Raw genomic sequence first — 24269 nt, 5'->3', positions numbered from 1 at the left:
CACAATGCTGATGTAGCAGTGTTAAAATTTGTAGGAAAACACAAACAAAAACACTGGTGAGAGTTGGTTTATGCCGGCAATAATACAACAGTATAATATTAAATATTAGAATGAGCTTCATTCAAATATCGCACTTATGCAGCACAATATTTAGATATAAAACGTACAATTTGTCACGTTACATGTACATAACACAATTGAGATAAAAATACTTAAAAAAATTAGATTTACATTAAACCGATTCTATGTATTATATTCAACATATCCTTGTATTTTGTCAATATATATAGATTCACAGAGAATACGATACATATTCTGAATAAATCGTTAACATTAGTTTATAATGAAGATGACAATACAATAACATGTAATTATTAGAAGAACAGAAGCGACTCAGTAAGGAACGCACTAACACTACTATATATTATGTTTAACAGATATAAACTCATAAAACCAGAACATAAATCACGACAGATATGAAACTACCAAAGAAACAAATGAATTAGATTGAGACAATAATTTAATACAAGTCTTCCCTGTCGTAATAAGAGTCTGTTATGTCGAGAGTCTAAATGTGGAATGCCGAATACCGCTCCAAAATGACCGAGCAGATAATAAAAACACTGACCAGTGGCTATCGGAACAGCTGCCAACGAGAACAATTTAGAAACTGCCTAATGACAAATATAGAAAGAAGCAAACCAAATTACGAGGCCAAAAAAGGAAACACAATATATAACATTAAAACATTAACTTAATGATATATCAATGTACCGGAATAAATCAATGTACCGGAATAATACAACGTACAGTAGACAAATATTGTCTCTGCTACACTGGCATTAATTACAGGCCTAAACAAAACAGAAAAAGTACATGTAGCTAAAATCATGTGAGATCAAGCCATGGAATCAATAAGAACTGAAATTTTATATCAAATCAACAAGAACTGAAATTTTATATCAACAAGAACTGAAATTTTATATCAACAAGAACTGAAATTTTATATCAACAAGAACTGAAATTTTATATCAAATCAACAAGAACTGAAATTTTATATCAAATCAACAAGAACTGAAATTGTAAGAAAATTACCCAACCGAGCAATACGGTACGGCGACTAGGTATGAAACACACATCTACGTACCTAATACAAGTCAGTTACTATGACGACACTGCACGTGTATTACCTTCAACTCAGCACAGAACGAGACAAATTATAGCCCGTTTTACTAAACGAACTACGGGAATACTCCTCTATACTGAAATGCCAGCAAAAATACGCAAAGCATTTGCCGAGTAGACCGCACTGTATTGGACTAACAAAGAAAGGGAAATTGTGAGAGAAGCATATTAATTATTTTATAAGTATTGACCGCTTCTTGATGGTATCTGCCACGTAACTATCTTTGCTCGACTTGCTACGCCGTCGACTGTAACGTTGTAAGCAGCGACCATCCACGCCGTTTTTGGCTCCCATAATTGCCCCTCCTTCTCTGTACGAATGTAAACTGTAATTCTTGTCATCTGAAACCAAATTTAGCCGTTTTAAAACTGCTCTTTTGCACCTATGTAACTTACAGGTTTATCTTTTTATGAATCTGCTTACAAACTATGTCTGACCCATATACTGGTTTAAACAAAAATCTTCTGACTGTATATAAAATATTAGCAGCTCGAATATACCGTGTCAACAAATCGTATGGACACGTTGCCGTGTTACTTATTTCACTACCAAAGCTGTACTGATTCATTGTACTTCTATGCACTATGTTCGTAAAAAAAACATCCAAAATATTTGGTATCGGAACAATGCAAGTTAATTAGCTCGTTGTAAAGTGACAAAGACAACGTAAAAACAAGCAAAGTTATAGTCAAATCCCTGATAATTAACAAATCTTTAGACTCTTATCAGACTTATGAAAGTCTCATTGATAACTCTGTCTTTTGTCGGTCTTCTTGGCTGTAACCTTGGACATTTGAGACGCAGAAAATCCGTGTGACATGATAACACGCTACCACCGTCTGAAGCTCCAAGATATATTTACAGATACAGAGTGTAGTAGTGTTGCAAGTGCGCTGTATAATCCCACGGTATACTTGTGGAGTGACATATCCTCAGTTAATCCGGAAATCTTGGCTGTCTCGTCTACACATGCGTGCAGCCTGTTAGAGAAACAGAAAACTCTAAACAAAAATCGAGCTTGACATCTAATCGTAAGGCCAACATGTCAAACGGCAGAACACAACTGACGTCATTTCCGCTTCATTTCAAAGTAATATTTCTTTTCGATAAAACACGACGATCAATCTATCAAAACCATCGGGCATTGAAAAGACCAAAATGGCGCGGACATCCAAATCGTAACGAATAAGTTCCGCGTGTCTATTTATTTTGTATTTTTAAGATTACCTTTGCAGATTAACCAAGGGAGCGGTTCCAACTAGTTGTTAATATCACACCACTATACAGGAAATAAATCGACAGCTTCAGTATCACTGCACTAAACACGCGAATTGGACCAACAACATATATTATTGTTCTCATTAATGAGAATAAGGTAAACAACAACGGAAACAACAGGCAAATAACGAGCATCAAACACGTACAGCTTCATGTCACAAAAAGAAATAGAAGATTTCTCAATGAGATCACTATGACAACCATAAAACTTCCCAATACTTTTATCTACCTGCATCGTTTGATACCATGTGTTAGAGCCGTAACCTTTGAACAGCTTCACTCTGACGACTTCCTGTGCCAGACGTATATGGCCGCTTTGACTCGCTCGTCAATGACTAGCTCGACTTACCGACCCCTGCTGGCCTGTTTCTCTTACCCTACTGCACATGCATGGAAATAAAAAGTTTACTTATTTTATTACCACCAGCAACCTTTGCCACCAACTTTCCAAGAAGGGAAACAGTTTCCCGGTCTGCTGGCGCCGCGTTGAGAAATTCTTTATAGATATCTGGTAACGATGTCGGTTCCTGCTAATGTGATAGATTTTTGACACTTGCCACTGTACGGCACGTAATGACCTCTACCCTTTGCAGTTTAGAGTTTGAATTCTTCCGCTTTCCGGTTAACTCTGGCTGTGTCCGTTTCCCGCTCGTCATCGGCATGCGATGTAATAGGATGGGCTACATAGTCGTTCACTGCCTTCAAACCGCTCTCTTACATGTCGGCCAGTATTATAAATTTTTGTCGATCGTCAGTTAACCCGATACATTCAGCTGTTTTATTTCTAGCAGTGTCATGGACACGTGTTCAGCTTACATAAATTGGCGCGGAAATTTGCGTTGAATGTAACTGATCCTCGCTGGTCAACGCAAAAAAAGCTCTGTTGTATCCTGAAAAACTGCGCCTCCGAAGTATCAAAATGACTAAACTTGCTAAAAATCAGAAGACTGATCTTGGAAATTATATGGTCCTGTGTCAACGACCGCTTTCACTTTTACATTTATGATGTCCTCTGTAATTATGGTGAAGATAAAGAACTGAAATTTTAGGATAATAACCTAACCGAGCAGTACGGTACGGCGTCTAGGACCCACAACCCTTTGTACCTGATATGGATGCTACTTTGAAGTCACGGCACGTGCAACACTTGGAACACAAATTAGAACAATCTTCCCAGCTTTACTTACCGAACCGCTTGAATATTCTCCATTGTACTGTAGATGTATTACTACGACTAGTTAGCAGTGACTATGGAGGCCAAAAGAGCTGTCACGATAGTATGACAACAGTAAAATTACTATTGCGATGTTCTAACGATAGTCATGTGACTATTGAGACCAAAAGAGTTATCACGATAGTATGACAACAGTAAAATTACTATTGCGATGTTCTAACGATAGTCATGTGACTATTGAGACCAAAAGAACTATCACGGTAGTATGACAATAGTAAAATTACTATTGCGATTTTAAAACGATGGTCACGTGACCATTGCGATAACAACATGCTAGTCTTTTTTATAAATATGTTTTGTAGCCCAGAAACAAACAGAGGTAACTAACTATTTACATTTGTACAGTGATTGACAAAATGAGAAAGTGATGTATTTTGTCGTAAACTGTTGAGAATGTGATATGTGTTTAGTTGCCTTAACTACTGGGTACAATGTCGTTTGGTATGAACATGTTTTCCTTTTGGATTGTTGCAGGCTGGCAGTTTGGAGAATTCACCTGTCGAGTGACACCCTACCTACAAGGTGTCTCTGTTAGCGCGTCCGTGAACACCCTCGTGGCTATCGCGGTGGACAGGTAAGATACTGCGGATGGGATGGACACCCTACCTACAAGGTGTTTCTGTTAGCGCGTCCGTGAACAACCTCATGGCTATCGCCGTGGACAGGTAAGATACTGCGGAGGAGATGGACACCCTACCTACAAGGTGTCTCTGTTAGCACGTCTGTGAATACCCTCGTGGCTATCGCCGTGGACAGGTAAGATACTGCGGATGGGATGGACACCCTACCTACAAGGTGTCTCTGTTAGCGCGTCCGTGAATACCCTCGTGGCTATCGCCGTGGACAGGTAAAATACTGCGGATGGGATGGACACCCTACCTACAAGGTGTCTCTGTTAGCGCGTCCGTGAATACCCTCGTGGCTATCGCCGTGGACAGGTAAGATACTGCGGATGGGATGGACACCCTACCTACAAGGTGTTTCTGTTAGCGCGTCCGTGAATACCCTCGTGGCTATCGCCGTTGACAGGTAAGATACTGCGGATGGGATGGACACCCTACCTACAAGGTGTCTCTGTTAGCGCGTCCGTGAATACCCTCGTGGCTATCGCCGTGGACAGGTAAGATACTGCGGATGGGATGGACACCCTACCTAAAAGGTGTCTCTGTTAGCGCGTCCGTGAATACCCTCGTGGCTATCGCCGTGGACAGGTAAGATACTGCGGATGGGATGGACACCCTACCTACAAGGTGTCTCTGTTAGCTCGTCCGTGAATACCCTCGTGGCTATCGCCGTGGACAGGTAAGATACGGCGGATGGGATGGACACTCTACCTACATGGTGTTTCTGTTAGCGCGTCCGTGAATACCCTCATGGCTATCGCCGTGGACGGGTAAGATACTGCGGAGGAGATGGACACCCTACCTACAAGGTGTCTCTGTTAGCGCGTCTGTGAATACCCTCGTGGCTATCGCCGTGGACAGGTAAGATACTGCGGATGGGATGGAAACCCTACCTACAAGGTGTTTCTGTTAGCGCGTCCGTGAATACCCTCGTGGCTATCGCCGTGGACAGGTAAAATACTGCGGATGGGATGGACACCCTACCTACAAGGTGTCTCTGTTAGCGCGTCCGTGAATACCCTCGTGGCTATCGCCGTGGACAGGTAAGATACTGCGGATGGGATGGACACCCTACCTACAAGGTGTCTCTGTTAGCGCGTCCGTGAATACCCTCGTGGCTATCGCCGTGGACAGGTAAGATACTGCGGATGGCATGGACACTCTACCAACAAGGTGTCTCTGTTAGCGCGTCCGTGAAAACCCTCGTGGCTATCGCCGTGGACAGGTAAGATACTGCGGATGGGATGGACACCCTACCTACAAGGTGTCTCTTTGAGCGCGTCCGTGAATACCCTCGTGGCTATCGCCGTGGACAGGTAAGATATTGCGGATGGGATGGACACCCTACCTACAAGGTGTCTCTGTTAGCGCGTCCTTGAATACCCTCGTGGCTATCGCCGTGGACAGGTAAGATACTGCGGATGGGATGGACACTCTACCTACATGGTGTTTCTGTTAGCGCGTCCGTGAACACCCTCATGGCTATCGCCGTGGACGGGTAAGATACTGCGGAGGAGATGGACACCCTACCTACAAGGTGTCTCTGTTAGCGCGTCTGTGAATACCCTCGTGGCTATCGCCGTGGACGTAACTTTTTCTGCGTTTCGTTAGTATAGCAGAAAAATATTGTCTGTAAGTTTTTATTGCCATATATAGTATAGGCGTAGGCTGATGAATATGCATTAGGCCAAATAGGCGAGTAAGGCATTTTGCACGTGGTTTTCGTTGTACTGAGTCAGGTATACAGGTGTATTGTATAGGTGGGGTCATTCTAGCCTTGGACAGCATATCGTACAGGCTGTTTTTTATTTTTTAATGTCAGAATTTAGATTTAGTAAAAATAGAATTTTTTATCTATGGGAGGTAACTCGGACATGACAAAGTTGTCGAGTGTAGGTAGTGAGCCAGAAGGTTTTCCAGAGCATTTAGCTCATAGAGTTTATCTCTGGTTTTTAACCCTGGGCTGTATTGTATGGAAATGGAAGTTTAGAAACAAGAGTTATTAGTAGATATGATCAAAATATTTCGGAGTATGTATTTCAAGTAATTTTATATGAATAATACAATAAAACAAAATATGTGTCAAATATTAATAAACGCCGGCTTTCTAGCTGTTCAGCAGGCTAAATGCATACCTGGCATTTGTGTTTTTATTTGATAAAGTGTTTTATGGGAAATAGTTTAGACAGGTAAGATACTGCGGATGGGATGGAAACCCTACCTACAAGGTGTTTCTGTTAGCGCGTCCGTGAATACCCTCGTGGCTATCGCCGTGGACAGGTAAAATACTGCGGATGGGATGGACACCCTACCTAAAAGGTGTCTCTGTTAGCGCGTCCGTGAATACCCTCGTGGCTATCGCCGTGGACAGGTAAGATACTGCGGATGGGATGGACACCCTACCTACAAGGTGTCTCTGTTAGCGCGTCCGTGAATACCCTCGTGGCTATCGCCGTGGACAGGTAAGATACTGCGGATGGGATGGACACCCTACCTACAAGGTGTCTCTGTTAGCGCGTCCGTGAATACCCTCGTGGCTATCGCCGTGGACAGGTAAGATACTGCGGATGGGATGGACACCCTACCTACAAGGTGTCTCTGTTAGCGCGTCCGTGAATACCCTCGTGGCTATCGCCGTGGACAGGTAAGATACTGCGGATGGCATGGACACACTACCTACAAGGTGTCTCTGTTAGCGCGTCCGTGAATACCCTCGTGGCTATCGCCGTGGACAGGTAAGATACTGCGGATGGGATGGACACCCTACCTACAAGGTGTCTCTGTTAGCGCGTCCGTGAATACCCTCGTGGCTATCGCCGTGGACATGTAAGATACTGCGGATGGGATGGACACCCTACCTACAAGGTGTCTCTGTTAGCGCGTCCGTGAACACCCTCGTGGCTATCGCCGTGGACAGGTAAGATATTGCGGATGGGATGGACACCCTACCTACAAGGTGTCTCTGTTAGCGCGTCCGTGAATACCCTCGTGGCTATCGCCGTGGACAGGTAAGATACTGCGGATGGGATGGACACCCTACCTACAAGGTGTCTCTGTTAGCGCGCCCGTGAATACCCTCGTGGCTATCGCCGTGGACAGGTAAGATACTGCGGATGGCATGGACACCCTACCTACAAGGTGTCTCTGTTAGCGCGTCCGTGAATACCCTCGTGGCTATCGCCGTGGACAGGTAAGATACTGCGGATGGGATGGACACCCTACCTACAAGGTGTCTCTGTTAGCGCGTCCGTGAATACCCTCGTGGCTATCGCCGTGGACAGGTAAGATACTGCGGATGGGATGGACACCCTACCTACAAGGTGTCTCTGTTAGCGCGTCCGTGAACACCCTCGTGGCTATCACCGTGGACAGGTAAGATACTGCGGATGGGATGGACACCTACCTACAAGGTGTTTCTGTTAGCGCGCCCGTGAATACCCTCGTGGCTATCGCCATGGACAGGTAAGATACTGCGAGTAGATGGTACACACAACTTTCTCTTAAATCTGACTTTTATAGTGTGGTAGTAGGAAAGTAAAGCTTTTTTAAATTATTTATTGAAGATATCGATATCTGTCAAACATAAAGAGGAGGTTATTTTGCCGGTCTAGTATGGGATTTCGGGATATAACAGTTCCCGGTGTTCCAACTTATAGATACATTGTATCATAGAAGATATGAGGACCTCTCTCACACCAAGGTTTGAGGCCTTAATATCTATCTTATTTATTGGGTTTGGATTGTGTTGACACAATGTTATTGTCTTGTTTCAATTTCCTGTCGATACAGATTATATAACATGAGCAAGGTTGTGATTTCTTTTGTACGTACGTCGGGAGCAGTAGTCTTTATCACAACGCTGCAGAACAAAGTCCATATTTAGCTATCATGCAGTTAACAAACATTGTAGTAACTTTCACCCCGGACCTCCTGACTGTCATATCCTGTGTTTTGTCTGCCAATCAAACGAAATCAAGCGATCTATATCATCTGATGTATTTACATGTGATTATGTTTTAGCTGTGGAATAGATTTAGAAACCATTGTTTTGCTGACATGCCTGGTACTTGACAATTGTGAATGTGATTGTGAATGTTTAAACATCCCACCAGGGCTATTCGACCACCTCATGTCAGTGACATGTAGAGTATGAGAAGCACATGAATTTGGTCAAGAATTCTGTACAATCCAACTACCTTATTTAGCAACAGTTATTACTGCTAACATACCGATAACGACTATAAACACAGCGTACACATACTGATGATAGCATGCTTCACCAAACAACAAGTTCTAATTATTTATTTAATGATTTAAGTATCACACTTTTATATAAAGAAAGTATTCGGACTTGACGACTTCATTAGGCAAAATGAGTATAACAATTCCACTGTCTGCAGCCTTTGAGTTGATCAATTTTATGACTTTCTCACAAACGACAAATAGTACGTGGGTGTTATATTATTGTAAACATGAAATCTGACATATTAGAGACCCGTTATTTATGTCCACCAGGCGGCGTGATCGTCAATCACGAAGCAGATCAAAGTGAAACAAATGACCGTTCTGGTGTTACAAAGCTCGACGTCTGGATGCCGCTTCAGCTGTCGCGTGTACTTTAACATTGTAACCCAGAAGTTGGTTCCAGTCTCAAAAAAGAAAATGAAACTTCCAGTGATACAACTACGCAGTGATACAACTACACAGTGATACAACTACACGGTGATACACGGTGATACAACTACACAGTGATACAACTACACAGAGATACAACTACACAGTGATACAACTACACGGTGATACACGGTGATACAACTACACAGTGATACAACTACACAGAGATACAACTACACGGTGATACAACTACACGGTGATGCAACTACACAGTGATACAACTACACGGTGATACAACTACACGGTAATACAACTACACAGTGATACAAGTACACAGTGATACAACTACACGGTGATACAACTACACAGTGATACAACTACACAGTGATACAACTACACAGTGATACAACTACACGGTGATACAACTACGCAGTGATACAACTACACGGTGATACACGGTGATACAACTACACAGTGATACAACTACACAGAGATACAACTACACAGTGATACAACTACACGGTGATACAACTACGCAGTGATACAACTACACAGTGATACACAGTGATACAACTACACGGTGATACAACTACACAGTGATACAACTACACGGTGATACAACAACACAGTGATACAACTACACAGTGATACACAGTGATACAACTACACAGTGATACAACTACACAGTGATACAACTACACAGTGACAAACTACACAGTGATACACAGTGATACAACTACACAGTGATACAACTACACAGTGATACAACTACACGGTGATACAACAACACAGTGATACACAGAGAAACAAAAACTACACAGTGATACAACTACACGGTGATACAACAACACAGTGATACAACTACACAGTGACAAACTACACAGTGATACAACTACACGGTGATACAACTACACGGTGATACAACAACACAGTGATACAACCACTCAGTGACAAACTACACAGTGATACAACTACACGGTGATACAACTACACGGTGATACAACTACACAGTGATACAACTACACGGTGATACAACTACACGGTGATACAACTACACGGTGATACAACTACACGGTGATACAACTACACAGTGATACAACTACACAGTGATACAACTACACGGTGATACAACTACACGGTGATACAACTACACAGTGATACAAGTACACAGTGATACAACTACACAGTGATACAACTACACAGTGATACAACTACACGGTGATACAACTACGCAGTGATACAACTACACGGTGATACACGGTGATACAACTACACAGTGATACAACTACACAGTGATACAACTACACAGTGATACAACTACACAGTGATACAACTACACGGTGATACACGGTGATACACACAGTGATACAACTACACGGTGATACACGGTGATACAGCTACTACAGTGATGCAACTACACAGTGATACAACTACACGGTGATACAACAACACAGTGATACACTACACAGTGACAAACTACACAGTGATACACAGTGATACAACTACACAGTGATACAACTACACAGTGATACAACTACACAGTGATACAACAACACAGTGATACACAGTGATACAACTACACAGTGATACAACTACACAGTGATACAACTACACAGTGACAAACTACACAGTGATACACAGTGATACAACTACACAGTGATACAACTACACAGTGATACAACTACACGGTGATACAACAACACAGTGATACAACTACACAGTGACAAACTACACAGTGATACACAGTGATACAACTACACAGTGATACAACTACACGGTGATACAACAACACAGTGATACAACTACACAGTGACAAACTACACAGTGATACAACTACACGGTGATACAACTACACGGTGATACAACAACACAGTGATACAACTACACAGTGATACAACTACACAGTGATACAACTACACAGTGATACAACTACACGGTGATACAACAACACAGTGATACAACCACTCAGTGACAAACTACACAGTGATACAACTACACGGTGATACAACTACACGGTGATACAACTACACAGTGATACAACTACACAGTGATACAACTACACGGTGATACAACTACACGGTGATACAACTACACAGTGATACAACTACACAGTGATACAACTACACGGTGATACAACTACACGGTGATACAACTACACAGTGATACAAGTACACAGTGATACAACTACACAGTGATACAACTACACAGTGATACAACTACGCAGTGATACAACTACACGGTGATACACGGTGATACAACTACACAGTGATACAACTACACAGAGATACAACTACACAGTGATACAACTACACGGTGATACAACTACACGGTGATACAACTACACGGTGATACAACTACACAGTGAGACAACTACACGGTGATACACGGTGATACAACTACACAGTGATGCAACTACACAGTGATACAACTACACGGTGATACAACAACACAGTGATACAACTACACAGTGACAAACTACACAGTGATACACAGTGATACAACTACACAGTGATACAACTACACAGTGATACAACTACACAGTGATACAACAACACAGTGATACACAGTGATACAACTACACAGTGATACAACTACACAGTGATACAACTACACGATGATACAACTACACGGTGATACAACTACACAGTGATACAACTACACGGTGATACAACAACACAGTGACAAACTACACAGTGATACACAGTGATACAACTACACAGTGATACAACTACACGGTGATACAACAACACAGTGATACAACTACACAGTGACAAACTACACAGTGATACACAGTGATACAACTACACGGTGATACAACTACACGGTGATACAACTACACAGTGATACAACTACACAGTGATACAACTACACGGTGATACAACTACACGGTGATACAACTACACAGTGATACAACTACACGGTGATACAACTACACAGTGATACAACTACACGGTGATACAACTACACGGTAATACACGGTGATACAACTACACAGTGATACAACTACACAGTGATACAACTACACAGTGATACAACTACACAGTGATACAACTACACGGTGATACAACTACACGGTGATACAACTACACAGTGATACACAGTGATACAACTACACAGTGATACAACTACACGGTGATACAACTACACGGTAATACAACTACACGGTAATACACGGTGATACAACTACACAGTGATACAACTACACAGTGATACAACTACACGGTGATACAACTACACGGTGATACAACTACACGGTGATACAACTACACAGTGATACACAGTGATACAACTACACAGTGATACAACTACACAGTGATACAACTACACAGTGACAAACTACACAGTGATACACAGTGATACAACTACACAGTGATACAACTACACAGTGATACAACTACACGGTGATACAACAACACAGTGATACAACTACACAGTGACAAACTACACAGTGATACACAGTGATACAACTACACAGTGATACAACTACACGGTGATACAACAACACAGTGATACAACTACACAGTGACAAACTACACAGTGATACAACTACACGGTGATACAACTACACGGTGATACAACAACACAGTGATACAACTACACAGTGACAAACTACACAGTGATACACAGTGATACAACTACACAGTGATACAACTACACGGTGATACAACAACACAGTGATACAACCACTCAGTGACAAACTACACAGTGATACAACTACACGGTGATACAACTACACGGTGATACAACTACACAGTGATACAACTACACGGTGATACAACTACACGGTGATACAACTACACGGTGATACAACTACACAGTGATACAACTACACGGTGATACAACGACACGGTAATACACGGTGATACAACTACACAGTGATACAACTACACAGTGATACAACTACACGGTGATACAACTACACGGTGATACAACTACACAGTGATACAACTACACGGTGATACAACTACGCAGTGATACAACTACACGGTGATACACGGTGATACAACTACACAGTGATACAACTACACAGAGATACAACTACACAGTGATACAACTACACGGTGATACAACTACGCAGTGATACAACTACACAGTGATACAACTACACGGTGATACACGGTGATACAACTACACAGTGATACAACTACACGGTGATACACGGTGATACAGCTACGCAGTGATGCAACTACACAGTGATACAACTACACGGTGATACAACAACACAGTGATACAACTACACAGTGACAAACTACACAGTGATACACAGTGATACAACTACACAGTGATACAACTACACAGTGATACAACTACACAGTGATACAACAACACAGTGATACACAGTGATACAACTACACAGTGATACAACTACACAGTGATACAACTACACGATGATACAACTACACGGTGATACAACTACACAGTGATACAACTACACGGTGATACAACAACACAGTGACAAACTACACAGTGATACACAGTGATACAACTACACAGTGATACAACTACACGGTGATACAACAACACAGTGATACAACTACACAGTGACAAACTACACAGTGATACACAGTGATACAACTACACGGTGATACAACTACACGGTGATACAACTACACAGTGATACAACTACACAGTGATACAACTACACGGTGATACAACTACACGGTGATACAACTACACAGTGATACAACTACACGGTGATACAACTACACAGTGATACAACTACACGGTGATACAACTACACGGTAATACACGGTGATACAACTACACAGTGATACAACTACACAGTGATACAACTACACAGTGATACAACTACACAGTGATACAACTACACGGTGATACAACTACACAGTGATACACAGTGATACAACTACACAGTGATACAACTACACGGTGATACAACTACACGGTAATACAACTACACGGTAATACACGGTGATACAACTACACAGTGATACAACTACACAGTGATACAACTACACGGTGATACAACTACACGGTGATACAACTACACGGTGATACAACTACACAGTGATACAACTACACAGTGATACAACTACACGGTGATACAACTACACGGTAATACACGGTGATACAACTACACAGTGATACAAATACACAGTGATACAACTACACAGTGATACAACTACACAGTGATACAACTACACGGTGATACAACTACACAGTGATACAACTACACAGTGATAGAACTACACGGTGATACAACTACACGGTGATACAACTACACGGTAATACACTGTGATACAACTACACAGTGATACAACTACACAGTGATACAAGTACACAGTGATACAACTACACGGTAATACAACTACACAGTGATACAACAACACGGTAATACAACTACACGGTGATACAACTACACGGTGATACAACTACACAGTGATACACAGTGATACAACTACACAGTAATACAACTACACGGTGATACAACTACAATGTGATACAACTACACGGTAATACAACTACACAGTGATACAACTACACGGTAATACACGGTGATACAACTACACAGTGATACAAATACACGGTAATACAACTACACAGTGATACAACTACACAGTGATACAACTACACGGTGATACAACTACACGGTGATACAACTACACAGTGATACACAGTGATACACAGTGATACAAATACACGGTAATACAACTACACAGTGATACAACTACACAGTGATACAACTACACGGTGATACAACTACACGGTGATACAACTACACAGTGATACACAGTGATACACAGTGATACAAATACACGGTAATACAACTACACAGTGATACAACTACACAGTGATACAACTACACGGTGATACAACTACACGGTGATACAACTACACAGTGATACAACTACACAGTGATACTGATTATAAAATCTCAATAAGAATCATCATCATCGTTTTGTAAACAAATTTTCGGAGAAGCAATGTCCAGATCATTATCGTTTTACTATCAGTCCGGTACTATTTCAGTATCTTTACAATTGCCTGAAATCACCTATAGTCTACGGAAAGCAAATGTCTTACTTAAAGATTTCATTTGGCGAGAACTTGGTATTGAAAGAGACATGTCATTTGGCAATGTACATAGGTTCAAGCGATTTGTGAAGGGAAAGATTCCGCCGATCGTAGCCAGATTAATTTTCAATAGTGACAGGCAACTGATGAAGTAGAGGGCTACATGCTCCAAGAATTTGAAATGCGTGAGCAATTCTCGGATGCAGTCGAGGAGCCTAACCTCTACTGTGTGATGAAACGTTTTAAAGCATTTGGTCACCAGGTGATGTTTGTTCGTGATAGACTTTTCATCAACGGTGAACGGTACTATCCAGGAACGGAAACGGAATAGCAACAGGACCAGCAAGAGACCTCTATGTCTTACAACCAGGCAGTCCAGACTCCTCATCACCGCGCGGGGAAAATCGTCTCAGGAGCTCTTCTACTCTGCATGGTGACAACGCCCAACACCCAACAGGCACGCATTGAACATCGTCTCTGTATGATCAGTCTCCGGACGTTTGCCAGAGATGACTTAGATACGCGACTTACGAAACTGTCAACACAATTAAAACAAAAATTCTGGTTTTTCGAAATGGTGGCATTTTGACAAAATAATGAGACCTGGAACTATGATGGTTGTCAATTATAAATTGCAAATGAATCAAATTATTTGGGCACGTTACTTAATTACAATGGGACCTTTGGAAAAACTCAAACAAAAATTACAGAGCAAGGACGAAAAGCTTTATTTGCAGACCTGTGTTGTGAAAAATGTTTTGATATAGAAGCCCAATTATCGGTCTTTGATACTGTTATGAGGGTTTCTGCTGGGTTCTGTAACCTGAAGTATACCAGAAGGCTTCTTTGAGTTTCCAAATATCAATCTTTATTCATCAAATGCTGCGCCCAAAGTGACACAGCTCAACTTTGGAAACACTAGTATACCCCAAAATGGTGAGAAGTTAGATTAGCCAATCAAATTTCGATTCTTGATTACCTATCCAATCAAAAGTTATATTTTTCTCAGGTATTAACGTTAAGTCTAACTGCGCATGACAAGCGTCCTATACATGTCATAATTTGCTCTACGTAAATCCAACGTAAGCGTAAAGTCTACAATAATACCGAGCTCAATTAACGCCTATTGTAACACACGGTGGTGTCAACAAGTAACCATATAAACTGGTTTGACAATTTCTTTGATTGTAGAAATGAATACTGTTCCGAATAGCTATAAGTGAATTGCTGTAACAACATCTTAGAATTTTGTATAGAACAAAATCTCTGCCAAGACCTCTAAATTGAGCTTTACCTGACATCTTTTGTAATAGAACTTGACAAATAGACTAGCCACTAATTCTAGCCTAACAATTATACAATTAAAGTATTTTCCGCATTCTTTTACAATACAGTGTTTTGTAACATGGAACAGTTTAAAATTCTATTTCTAAATTAAAGTTTTACTTTAAATAAAAATATATAAAGTTTTTATTTGGATAAATTAATTTACTCAAAATAACTTTAATAAAAGGCGTGATAATACGTAAGTTAATAACATTCCAAGTTATGGGTCCGAAATGTGGGGCTTTCATAAAGCACCTGAGGTTGTACAAATTCCCCTGATGTTTTGTAAAAGATTATTGGGAGTTTGGAAAAATACGTGTAATAGCATAGTCTGTTTAGAACTGGGTAGGTTTTCACTGACGTCGCTAAGAAATTTCAGAATATTTAAGTATTTGATGAAATTAAAAAAGTCTGAAAATTGTATATTAAAATCATGCTATGAAGATACGTTGGAGAAGACTGATAAATAGGAGTTGGACATCAAAAAAAAATTGTATCGACTAGGTTAAGGCTACATTTGGGAAACAGATAACGATGTAGACACACAGTATAATGTAATTAGATAAAGACTTTTTGATATATTTAGACAAAATTGTAAAGAGAAATTAGAACTTCGTCAAAAGGACATATTTATACCCATCTTCATCATGACCCCGGCTACAAGGCTATCTGGAAAAAACAATAACAAGGGAATATTTGAATGAAATTACAAAAATTAGACTTTCATCTCATAATTTAAAAGTAGAAAAGGGCCGATATCAAAATATACCGAGTAATTTACGAGTACGTACCACTTGTGATTTAGATGATACAGAAAATAAGTTAAATTTTTTATTGAAATGACCTTGTTACACGGACCTGAGAAAGATATTTTTGAAAAATACAGTTATAAAAAATAATATGTTTAAACTAATAAAACTTTTTAAATGTAAAAAACACAAAATAATTTTCAAATTGTGTAATTATATTAAAGCTGTTTACGTTTTAAGAGATCAATTGAGCTAATAGTTTTCTCTCTCCGCGTCTGTATTGTGTCTGTAATCATGTGTTTGTATATTGTTATAATTGTTTTATGTAGTTACTTTTCTGTATCCGAGGTGTCAACTGACTTAAGGTAATAATTAAGGGCATTGTTGACATATCATTATGGATTCATGATATTGTCCAATAGACTGAGGGCTTTCTGAAAAAGACCAAGGGAAGTAACTCTGTACGACACGTAAATGTAAAAATGGTCAGTTACCACAGTTTTGTTTAAACAATAGGTGAAAACATATATGATCATGTAGAGTTTCTCATGTTTGTCATGTCGGCGGTGCTCTTACACAGATCGACAGTATCAACGCCTGCCATAATGAGCACAAAGACAATATAGAAAAAATTGTTATGATGACTGTCCATCTGAATTGTTTCCAAAATGCGTTTTTTAAGAAAGCGTTGATTTTCTGAAGTATGTTCGTGCATCGATTGCCACTCGTGGGAGATACATGTTACAAATCCATCTTGCCATCTGTCTTTGAGTTTGGTTTTCTTATCCAACCCTGAGGTGATCTGTGAGGTGTACATCTCAGAATAAAATGTCGTTTGGATACTTATGTCAAAGTATAATCACACAACCAACGATATATCGGACAGTTTAGTAAGTGATATAGAAACACCACTGAAAGCTGTATCCGAAATCTCCCAGAACGCTTGTACACGTTCAGATTTAATATCGCTGTGTAATCACGTTTAAAGATAAGACTTGCAAGTAAATAGGATTTCCGTTGATTTATAGTGGAAATTGACATATAAAACAGCTTCAAAATCATCAAATTGCCTTGTTGTGTTCTTTCTTATTGGGCCTATGAATCTCTGTGGGCTGTTTGGTATGAATGTAACTACACCAGTGAATTCAATTACTTGATCAGGGGATGATATACTACATGTTGTTTACCTTGTGAAATTCGATCGTGAAACTGTACGGGATTCACGATTACTAATTTTATTTTTGCTTTAAATAATCTAAACTAGATTATACATAACATACGTAGTAGATTGTAATACTCGGCTGCAATTGAATTTTTTTTTTTCACAAGTTTTAGCTTTTTCTTTATTTCAACCGAAACCATTATTAAATATACAGCTTTTTTTTTTTCACAAGTTTTAGCTTTTTCTTTATTTCAACCGAAACCATTATTAAATATACAGCTATCGTGACTAGAGTTTTAACAGAAATGGCTGCAGCCAAACTCACCCATTAATATTTCCCGTATGTATACCATCGTATCCAGGAAAGAAGTGAGTTACGTTTGTCGTAGCCTCTATCATACCAGCTTGTTTGATAAAAAGTAAAATATAATGATTTACATTGGTTATGTGTAAGATTTATCTTTAATTTATCTTTAAAACTAGTAAAGGATATGAACAAAGGATACACTTTATATGACAACATATAAGAAGCAGAAGAAAGCTCTTTGTGTTATTGACGATGTTGTTTGGGTGTAGAAAGCTCTTTGTGTTATTGACGATGTTGTTTGGGTGTAGAAAGCTCTTTGTGTTATTGACGATGCTGTTTGGGTGTAGAAAGCTCTTTGTGTTATTGACGATGCTGTTTGGGTGTAGAAAGCTCTTTGTGGTATTGACGTTGTTGTTTGGGTGTAGAAAGCTCTTTGTGGTATTGACGATGCTGTTTGGGTGTAGAAAGCTCTTTGTATTATTGACGATGTTGTTTGGGTGTAGAAAGCTCTTTGTGTTATTGACGATGCTGTTTGGGTGTAGAAAGCTCTTTGTGGTATTGACGATGCTGTTTGGGTGTAGAAAGCTCTTTGTGTTATTGACGATGCTGATTGGGTGTAGAAAGCTCTTTGTGGTATTGACGATGTTGTTTGGGTGTAGAAAGCTTTTGTGATATTGACGATGCTGTTTGGGTGTAGAAAGCTCTTTGTGTTATTGACGATGCTGTTTGGGTGTAGAAAGCTCTTTGTGTTATTGACGATGCTGTTTGGGTGTAGAAAGCTCTTTGTGGTATTGACGATGTTGTTTGGGTGTAGAAAGCTCTTTGTGTTATTGACGATGCTGTTTGGGTGTAGAAAGTTCGGGATATTTGTCCTGGCAGTGATGGTAGATGGTATACGATAATCGTGCAAGATGTCGGCAGCTGACAAAACTCCCAACACAGGGTAACGAGATATGCTAGTTATATAAAATGATTGGAAATTTATCAGTCGTCATAATCACCTTATGTGGAAATGTTATATTATACTGGGAAATATTCTTTATAAAGTTAGATATGTCGAATACCCAACAGTATACCTGTTGGTTACGTAGTTGTTTAATGTAAAATTACTTAGAGCACAATATATGTAGTGACATAGTGGGTGTCGTCGATGAAACACTTTCGAAACATCTTATACTCTATATATATTTCCATGAGGCTCTGTGTAAACCTTAATTTGTTTATATCTTGTCCCAAGTTTTTTTAAAATCCGAGTTTGGATGATGAATATGTTGTCATGTTTTTATTTTTGGTGAAGATTTCCACTAGATATCTGAATCCCTAAAGGTTAACTTTATCACACTTCTTCGTGTCAGTTTTGATATCATTCCCCAAGAGTTATCTTTGCACTTTTCCTTTATTCTTCTCATTAAAATGGAATGTTGTTTATCAGAACTAGCTGCCTTAATGAAACGAACTCCAGCGACACATGTACTCATGCAAAATTTAGCAGCTAAAACAACGAATGGCGTTGTAATAGATAAATCCTGTTTACCTGACAGACACGGTAGCTTATTGTACAGTAAAACACCAACATCTACCCAACGAACGACACCAATTAGATGGTTTCCAATGCACTTGAGACATCCGATACCCGTGCTAATTGGCTAGTGCTTTTCAAGGAATTGACGATAATTCCGCTGTGCTCAGGAAGTGTATGAGATATAATACCAATGATGTTTCTGTAGTATCGATCTCACAACTATAGTTCTCTCCTTATATAGAGTGTAACTTAAACATCTACATCTTGCTAAATATATCTCTTAGCCAAGACAACATTTAAATCGACCCATAATAAAGAGACTGGTTTCTTAAATATAACAGGAATTGTAAAACATTAAGCAGTAGATCGTGGAAATTGACATTAATTAGAGTTGATAACAATGACGACAGTTTACGTATGTTGAGATGTAAAACACTTTGTATAAAGTCACCTAATCGATTTCTATCGAGTTTGATTGACTAGAAATTTCGTATTTTTGTAACTTGTAATTTCATTGTGTGTTGTGTTAATGTTTGGTTTTTCTTCTTTTTTGTAGATATCTAGCGATATGCAGAACGCTAGAATTTAAACTGGAATCAAAAACCTGCAAGTACATCATCGTGTGTATATGGATCGTGTCACTAGCCATTATGGTGCCCTGGGCTGTGTTTTACGACATGTCGGAGTTCAGAACTTCCCTACAAGTGGTACCTATATGTATACAAAGATGGCCTAGTCCTGTATTAAAGAAAGCCTATGTGATAGGCGCTTTGTTCCTGTGTTGTTACGCCATCCCTCTCATCCTGATATGTGTGTTCTACTTGATGATTGCACTACGGGTGTGGAACAGACAACCTCCGGGTGCTAAGAACTCGAGTTCCTACATCATCCACCGCTCCAGAGTAAAGGTCGTCAAAATGATAGCTGTTGTTGTCATCATCTTTGCCGTATCCTGGCTCCCACTTTACGCCGTTAATCTCAAACTGATTTTGTTTGGTGTGGAAGATCATGAAACACAGATAATGAGCGAGATTGTGATTCCATTCGCTCAGTGGTTAGGCTCTTTCAACAGTGTTATGAACCCGGTTATTTACTGTTTCTTCAGTCGGAAGTTTAGAGACGGATTTAAAGATGTGATTACATGTTTCCGATTTCGGTTCAGGAATTCATCACACTACGCGAGGCCGAGCTTCAAAATGAAGTACCACAATCATAAGCACAGCCCGTCTCATCCAACTCACTCGTCCCTGTGTCCCAGTCCCGAAAGAAGTTATACTAACTCCGATACTTTCGTCTGATTGTATTCTACGTGAATAATTCTTCCTTGTGTCCCGAAAGAAAATGATTACTCTAACTCCGGTGCTTGTGTTCCGAAAGACAATAATGACTCTAACTCCAGTACTTCCGTCTGGCTTCATCTCATTGGAAAATTAAACAACTTCAGATACTATCTTATGTGTTCATCTTACAAAAAATATCGTCCCCTGGGTCCCGAAATTAGTTAAAGCGTTCAGCTGAACTCATTCTTTCTCGTGTCCTTTTCCGAACGAACTAGTACTCTCGATATAACAGGTGCATTGTCTATATACGTTGACATTTGATTGGATTCATGTAAAGCTAAGTACAGTATGTGATACCCGAGTACAGTGTGACTCGGTAAAAAGAGTATACAAAAAGTAAATAAAACACCTTTTATTACATATTTAGTGTTAGATACAGTAGAGTCAATCAAGTAATGAAAGTGCAACCTACATCTGTTTCGTCCCTCTAGTGAACATCCATACAGCTACCCAGCAGGGAATTTCAACCTACATCTGTTTCGTCCCTCTAGTGAACATCCATACAGCTACCCAGCAGGGAATTTCAACCTACATCTGTTTCGTCCCTCTAGTGAACATCCATACAGCTACCCAGCAGGGAATTTCAACCTACATCTGTTTCATCCCTCTAGTGAACATCCATAAAGCAACCCAGAAGGGAATTTCAACCTACATCTGTTTCGTCCCTCTAGTGAAGTACTCTCCACCATACAGCTACCCAGCAGGGAATTTCAACCTACATCTGTATCATCCCTCTAGTGAACATCCATACAGCTACCCAGCAGGGAATTTCAACCTACATCTGTTTCGTCCCTCTAGTGAACATCCATACAGCTACCCAGCAGGGAATTTCAACCTACATCTGTTTCATCCCTCTAGTGAACATCCATAAAGCAACCCAGAAGGGAATTTCAACCTACATCTGTTTCGTCCCTCTAGTGAAGTACTCTCCACCATACAGCTACCCAGCAGGGAATGCACCAGTATAAACGTCAGACATCAGATATGTTTGTTGCTGTATGTAAATCTTCGAATATTATCGTAGTCTATTACTGATGTCTGAAAGATGACCTATTTTCATATCAAACAAAACTATTGCGAGATTGCTGTTTTTACTGGGGTGGTCGAAAATGATCGTTAAAGTCTTTTTTGCGCAGAATATTGTGACAGCTTTGCATGCTTTAACACTGAGGATATCGCTGTTTTGTAGGTTGCTTACTGATATTGTCATCGTAAATCCTATATATATTCTACCATAGGCACGAATTAAATTTTGTTTAACTTGTCATTCTTTTTCAAAGTTAATACACTCTCCTTAGTGCACACCAGTCGGGTCTGCATCACAAATTGGCTAAAGTCTCCATCACATGTGTTTTTAACAACATTCACAGCCGATTGTCGGACTATAGGTTATGTATGTGAACACAACAATAATACAAGACAATAAATTCTGTGACAAAATTATAACTCTACTAAACACCCCGTCCATGTTTTTCTTTCCATAACAACAAAACTTTCAGTTTAAATATCAAGAAACGGATTCATACACTACCAATAGATTCAACATACATGATTAGGGGACACAGATGGTCCTACTATAGACAGTACATTATTATAATTTGTATAAATCATTATATATTAAACTGCACTTCATATAAAATACTTGTATCTAAAAGTTTCCTTATTAAAATTCAACGACTATTCTAAATTTTTTCAACCTTTTATTACATTTTTCTATTACTACTTATATGTCATAACATTCAATCTTATAGACGCTACTGGTCGGTAAACCTAAACAAGTATTACTTACAATAAACGTGTAAGGTTGTTAGGAATCATCCTATTACAATAAACGTGTAAGGTTGTTAGGAATCCTCCTATTACCTACAATAAACGTGTAAGGTTGTTAGGAATCATCCTATTACAATAAACGTGTAAGGTTGTTAGGAATCCTCCTATTACAATAAACGTGTAAGGTTGTTAGGAATCCTCCTATTACAATAAACGTGTAAGGTTGTTAGGAATCCTCCTATTACCTACAATAAACGTGTAAGGTTGTTAGGAATCCTCCTATTACAATAAACGTGTAAGGTTGTTAGGAATCCTCCTATTACAATAAACGTGTAAGGTTGTTAGGAATCCTCCTATTACAATAAACGTGTAAGGTTGTTAGGAATCATCCTATTACAATAAACGTGTAAGGTTGTTAGGAATCATCCTATTACAATAAACGTGTAAGGTTGTTAAGAATCCTCCTATTACCTACAATAAACGTGTAAGGTTGCTAGGAATCCTCCTATTACCTACAATAAACGTGTAAGGTTGTTAGGAATCCTCCTATTACAATAAACGTGTAAGGTTGTTAGGAATCATCCTATTACCTACAATAAACGTGTAAGGTTGTTAGGAATCCTCCTATTACCTACAATAAACGTGTAAGGTTGTTAGGAATCATCCTATTACAATAAACGTGTAAGGTTGTTAGGAATCATCCTATTACAATAAACGTGTAAGGTTGTTAGGAATCATCCTATTACAATAAACGTGTAAGGTTGTTAAGAATCCTCCTATTACCTACAATAAACGTGTAAGGTTGTTAGGAATCCTCCTATTGCCTACAATAAACGTGTAAGGTTGTTAGGAATCCTCCTATTACAATAAACGTGTAAGGTTGTTAGGAATCATCCTATTACAATAAACGTGTAAGGTTGTTAGGAATCCTCCTATTACAATAAACGTGTAAGGTTGTTAGGAATCATTCTATTACCTACAATAAACGTGTAAGGTTGTTAGGAATCCTCCTATTACCTACAATAAACGTGTAAGGTTGTTAGGAATCCTCCTATTACAATAAACGTGTAAGGTTGTTAGGAATCATCCTATTACAATAAACGTGTAAGGTTGTTAGGAATC

General features: G+C 39.5%; 1 protein-coding gene across 1 annotated transcript in view; it reads left to right on the top strand.

Annotated features, from left to right (window-relative positions):
* Positions 1 to 21335, top strand: part of LOC132557261 (neuropeptide SIFamide receptor-like) — a 71193-nt gene extending 49858 nt beyond the window's left edge. Inside the window, exons 2-3 of the mRNA XM_060221750.1 lie at positions 4173 to 4272; positions 20594 to 21335. Of these exons, the coding sequence (XP_060077733.1) occupies positions 4173 to 4272; positions 20594 to 21335 (842 nt within the window). The remainder of the gene's footprint in view (positions 1 to 4172; positions 4273 to 20593) is intronic.
* Positions 21336 to 24269: the final 2934 nt, after the last annotated feature.

The sequence above is a fragment of the Ylistrum balloti genome, unplaced genomic scaffold (genome assembly GCF_031769215.1).
Source record: "Ylistrum balloti isolate Yb309-2 unplaced genomic scaffold, AGI_CSIRO_Ybal_v1 Utg370652, whole genome shotgun sequence".
NCBI lineage: Eukaryota > Metazoa > Mollusca > Bivalvia > Pectinida > Pectinidae > Ylistrum > Ylistrum balloti.
Note: the sequence above shows the minus strand (reverse complement) of the source record. Positions and strands in the feature narration are given on the sequence as shown.